The sequence below is a fragment of the Tupaia chinensis genome, unplaced genomic scaffold (assembly GCF_000334495.1).
Source record: "Tupaia chinensis unplaced genomic scaffold, TupChi_1.0 Scaffold145082_1, whole genome shotgun sequence".
NCBI classification, from domain to species: Eukaryota; Metazoa; Chordata; class Mammalia; order Scandentia; family Tupaiidae; genus Tupaia; species Tupaia belangeri.
Window position 1 is genome coordinate 1,800,523 of NW_006204943.1, and position 4,317 is coordinate 1,804,839.

At 37.6% G+C, this 4,317-nt stretch overlaps 1 protein-coding gene across 1 annotated transcript in view; it reads right to left on the reverse strand.

Annotated features, from left to right (window-relative positions):
- The window catches only part of GTF3C3 (general transcription factor IIIC subunit 3), a gene marked incomplete at its 5' end in the record, with an annotated part of 53,386 nt that overhangs the window by 16,020 nt on the left and 33,049 nt on the right, over window positions 1-4,317 (reverse strand). Inside the window, 2 exon segments of the mRNA XM_006167774.3 lie at window positions 22-123; window positions 457-659. Coding sequence (XP_006167836.2) covers window positions 22-123; window positions 457-659 — 305 coding nt within the window.

A 4,317-nucleotide genomic window follows, 5' to 3' on the forward strand; every position in this document is an offset into this window, starting at 1 on the left:
TAAACAAATAGTTTTACCCACCTTTAAAAGCATGGCTAACATGGTAAGTAAGGTGTCCACATAACCATACATTTTGCCTTGAGAAAATAATAGAGTAGAACGATGAAGCAATAACTTCAGTTCCTAAACAAACAAGCACAGGACAGTAAGTATGACAATATATCTACTGTAAGTTATTTCACCTGCACAGAGAAATTATTTTAGAAACCAAGCTTTAAGAAACATTTTGCAATAATTAAGATCCAATATTCTAGAAACTATTATTTACAATTAAGTGAAACTTAATTACAATTAAGTGAAACTTAAGACTAAAATCATTTTTCAAATATATCAAATTTAACACAGTAAAATAAAACTTTGGTTATAAGCCGTGAAAACATCCTAAACTAGAAAGAAAGTTCTATACATATAATAAAAGTCACGAAGGAAAATTTCCTTCCATGCTACATGGCCTACCTGCTGGGCAGCGTTTGCATCCTGTGCTAAAGTATCTGGATCATACATTGGTTCCAGAGCTTCCAGAGCTTTCTCTGGACGGCCCAGCTGCTGCTGCAGGGTCGACAGCGAAATCCTTGCATCCAAATGTAGGGGAGCAAGATCAACAACTTTGCTATAGCTTTCAGCAGCACGCTCCATATAGCCTAAGGCCTTCAAACATTCTAAAGAAATGTTAAAATAAAGCATAAATATGAACTTCAGATTTGTAACTGGTCAAAATTATGTTTTCATTAAAAAAATACTTAAAAACAATAAAAAAATTTAAAGAAGAAATGAGTCTATTTCTAGTACTTTAAATCAACTATCCCTTCTAATCTTTAATCTACTGACTGATCAATCTCCCCATTTCTCTAACTAAATTCAGATTGCTACAATGATGTTAATTCTTGCACGCCTGTAATTTGGGGTTCTGCTTTGACTTAGCACTACACTTTATTTTTATTTATGTATGTATGTATTTATTTTGTAGAGAGCTTTTTGCTGTAAGGTATATGTGCTCACTAGAGAGAGACAGAGAGAAAGGAGGAGAGAAATCACCCCCCTACACACATGGGAGAGACACTCCGCAATCCCTTCTATTCCATTCTCCTCTCGGGATTTTGGGTCTGCACACACATGCAATCAGCATCAGTTTCAAGCTGCCAGGTATGGGACTCGAACCATAGTCAACTATGTGGGAGTCCATCAACATAATCATTATGCTATTTGCTGGTCCCAAGTACCACACTTTAAATATTTTCCCATATCAGCATTAGCACTTTAAATAGTTATGTAATAATCGATTAAATTGATTATTCACAACTATATTATGTGACATTTAGGATGCTTCTAAAATTTCACTTTTTTCTTTTAAAAAAATTATTTTATTTAATTTTATTCATTTATTTGTATTTTAATTCGACCAGAAAAGGACAGAATGAAAGAGAGAGAGAAAGTGAGAAGGCAAGCTGCCAGGTCCAGGAATCAAACCGCAATCAGCCATGTGGGAATCCAACAACCACGACTAACACCCACAACTACCATGCCACCTGCTGCCTCCCCAAATTTTTACTTTAATAAATAACATCACAAGAAACATCTTTATATAAAAAAAAGAAAGAGTTAACAACTGGCAGACCTGGGACCAGCAGTTAGCATAATGGCTATGTCTGAACTCCCATGTAGTCAACCACAGTTCAAGTCCCAGACCCGGTGCCTTAAACTCACACCGGGCGCATGTGCGTACATGCCCAAGATCCTGAGAGGAGAATGGAGGAGAAGGGATTGCGGCGTGACCATCCCCTCTCGGGGGGTGATTTCTCGCTTTCTATCACTCTGTCTCTCTCTCCCTGGCAGACGCACATGCCCTATAGCAAAAGCCTCTCAAAAAAAAAAAAAAAAACAAAAAAAAACTAGCAGACCAATTTACCCCACACATATGTTTTACAGACTGCAGTGCTTTTTATTTATTTATTTTTGTAAGAGGGATATTTGTTATAAGGTGTGGGCACTCGCAAGAGAAATGGAGAGAGAGAGAGAGACAAAGAGACAGAAAGTGAGAAATCACTCCCTAGAAGGGATGGCCATGCTGCAATACCCCATCTTCCATTCTCCTCTTGGGATTCTGGGCACATACACACAAACACCTGGTATGAGTTTAAAGCTGCTGGGTTCAGGACTCAAACCATAGTCAACAAAGTGGGAGTTCAGTGACATACCCTTTAGATGATTTGCTGGACCCTAAGCCATAGTGCTTTTAAAAACTACTAACTAAGGCCGGCAGGTGGTGCGGTGGTTAAAGGTGCAGGATTCCCACATGGCCAATCACAGTTCAAGTCCTGTACCTGGCAGCTTGCTTTCTCGCTTTTCCTTGCTCTCCATCTGTCGGGTCAAAAAAATTTTTTAAAATTATAATAACAAATAGAATTAAACAAATAAGTCTTTTAATTAAATAAATAAACACTAATAACTACTGGGGCCAGCAGGTGGCATGGTGGTTAAGGCAGCTGGATTCCCACATGACTGACCATCATTCAAGTCCTAGATCTGATGGCTTGAAAATCACTCCAGGATTGTGTATGTGCATGTCCAAATTCCCGAGAGGAGAATGGAGAAGGGATTGTGGCATATGTTTTTAAAAACTCCATTCTTCTTTGTTACCTGCAAAGCTCAAAAGTTTTGTGATTTCCAACATAAACAACCTCTTTCACCCCAATAAGTTACTAATTCCTTAGGATGAGTTTTCAGAAGTAAGGCTATTGGGCTCTATTCCTCAAACTGTACACCCAATAAATTAATAAGTTTTACCATTTGAACATGAAAATGAATCTCTGTACACATTTTTTCTTTATATCCTAATACTCTCAACACTAATCTAGGCCCCATTTAATTCTTTACTTTTTCACTGCAGTTATCACTTTGCAATTATCGCTTTTTTTTTTTTGCCTTTATGGGGTTTTTTTTGGTTTTTTTTTTTTTTTTTTTTTTGCCTTTCAATTGCTTTCTCAAATCTCTCTGGACCATCATCTTTAGGTTAAATTTTGGTTAATAAAATAAGAATATGAATGGATGGCATTTCTTATATTTTTACATTTTTCACCTTTAAAGATACCATGTTATGTTATGCTACAACATTAAGATTTTCTAAACTTTCTTATATACTGATCTCAAATTTTTTAATGATTTTTAGGTAATTCTAAGATTTGAACTTTCATTCACCTCAAGCTACACAGGCTCAAAATCGAAAAAGCATTTATCAGAATCATGGTCATAATTAAACAGGATTTTAAAGTATCTACTATTAGATAGAAGCAGTTTCAATATAAAAACTCAGACCAGCAGATAGCACAATGGTCACATCACTGGACTCCGACATGGCTGACCACAGTTCAAGTCCTGGACCTGGTCACTTGAAAATCACACTGGGCCCATGTGCATACATGCCCAAGATCCCAGGAAGAGAATGAAGGAGAAGGGATTGTAGCATGGCATCCCCTCTGGAAGATGATTTCTCACTTTCCCTCTCATTGTCTCTTTCTCTCCCTAGCAAGCACATATGCCTTAAGGCAAAATATCCCTACCACACCCATCTACCCCCCCAAAAAAAAAAGGCAATGAAAACATAAATTCTTGGCTCTTGTCTTTAAAATTCAAATCCCACAAATAATATAACTTTTTATGATGCTACTGCATTTCTATTCATGTCACTTATCTTTTTTTTGAGAGATTTTCACTGTAGGGCGCGTGCGCTCGCCAGACAGACAGAGAGAGACATAGAGACAGAAAGCGAGAATCACCCCCCGGGGGGATGGTCACGCCACAATCCCTTCTCCTCCATTCTCCTCTCGGGATCTTGGGCACACACGCACACACGCCCGGTGTGAGTTCTAAGCCACCGGGTCCGGGACATGAACCGCGGTCGACTACGTGGGAGTCCAGCGACATAGCCATTACGCTAACTGCTGGTTCCCCATGTCACTTATCTAAACTGGAAAGTTTAAGAGTTCTTTCCTAGTTCATTTTTATGATATGAGTGACCTACTGTCCCAAAATGTCAACAGTACTTCTCTAGATACAGAAAACTTCTTCTATCATGTTATATTTTAAGAGCTATGACTTCCTCAATATTTTATTTAAAAGATCTTTTACTTTTATTTTTAAGTCATCGGGTACAGGACTCGAACCATTGCTGGCCATGTGAGAGTCTAGTGATGTGAATGCTACACCCTCTGCTAGCCCCAATATTTTATTATTTAAAGTTCACAATTTTAAAAAATTATTTATTTTATTTATTCATTCATTTATTTTTTTAATTTGACCAGAGAGAGACAGAGGTTGAGA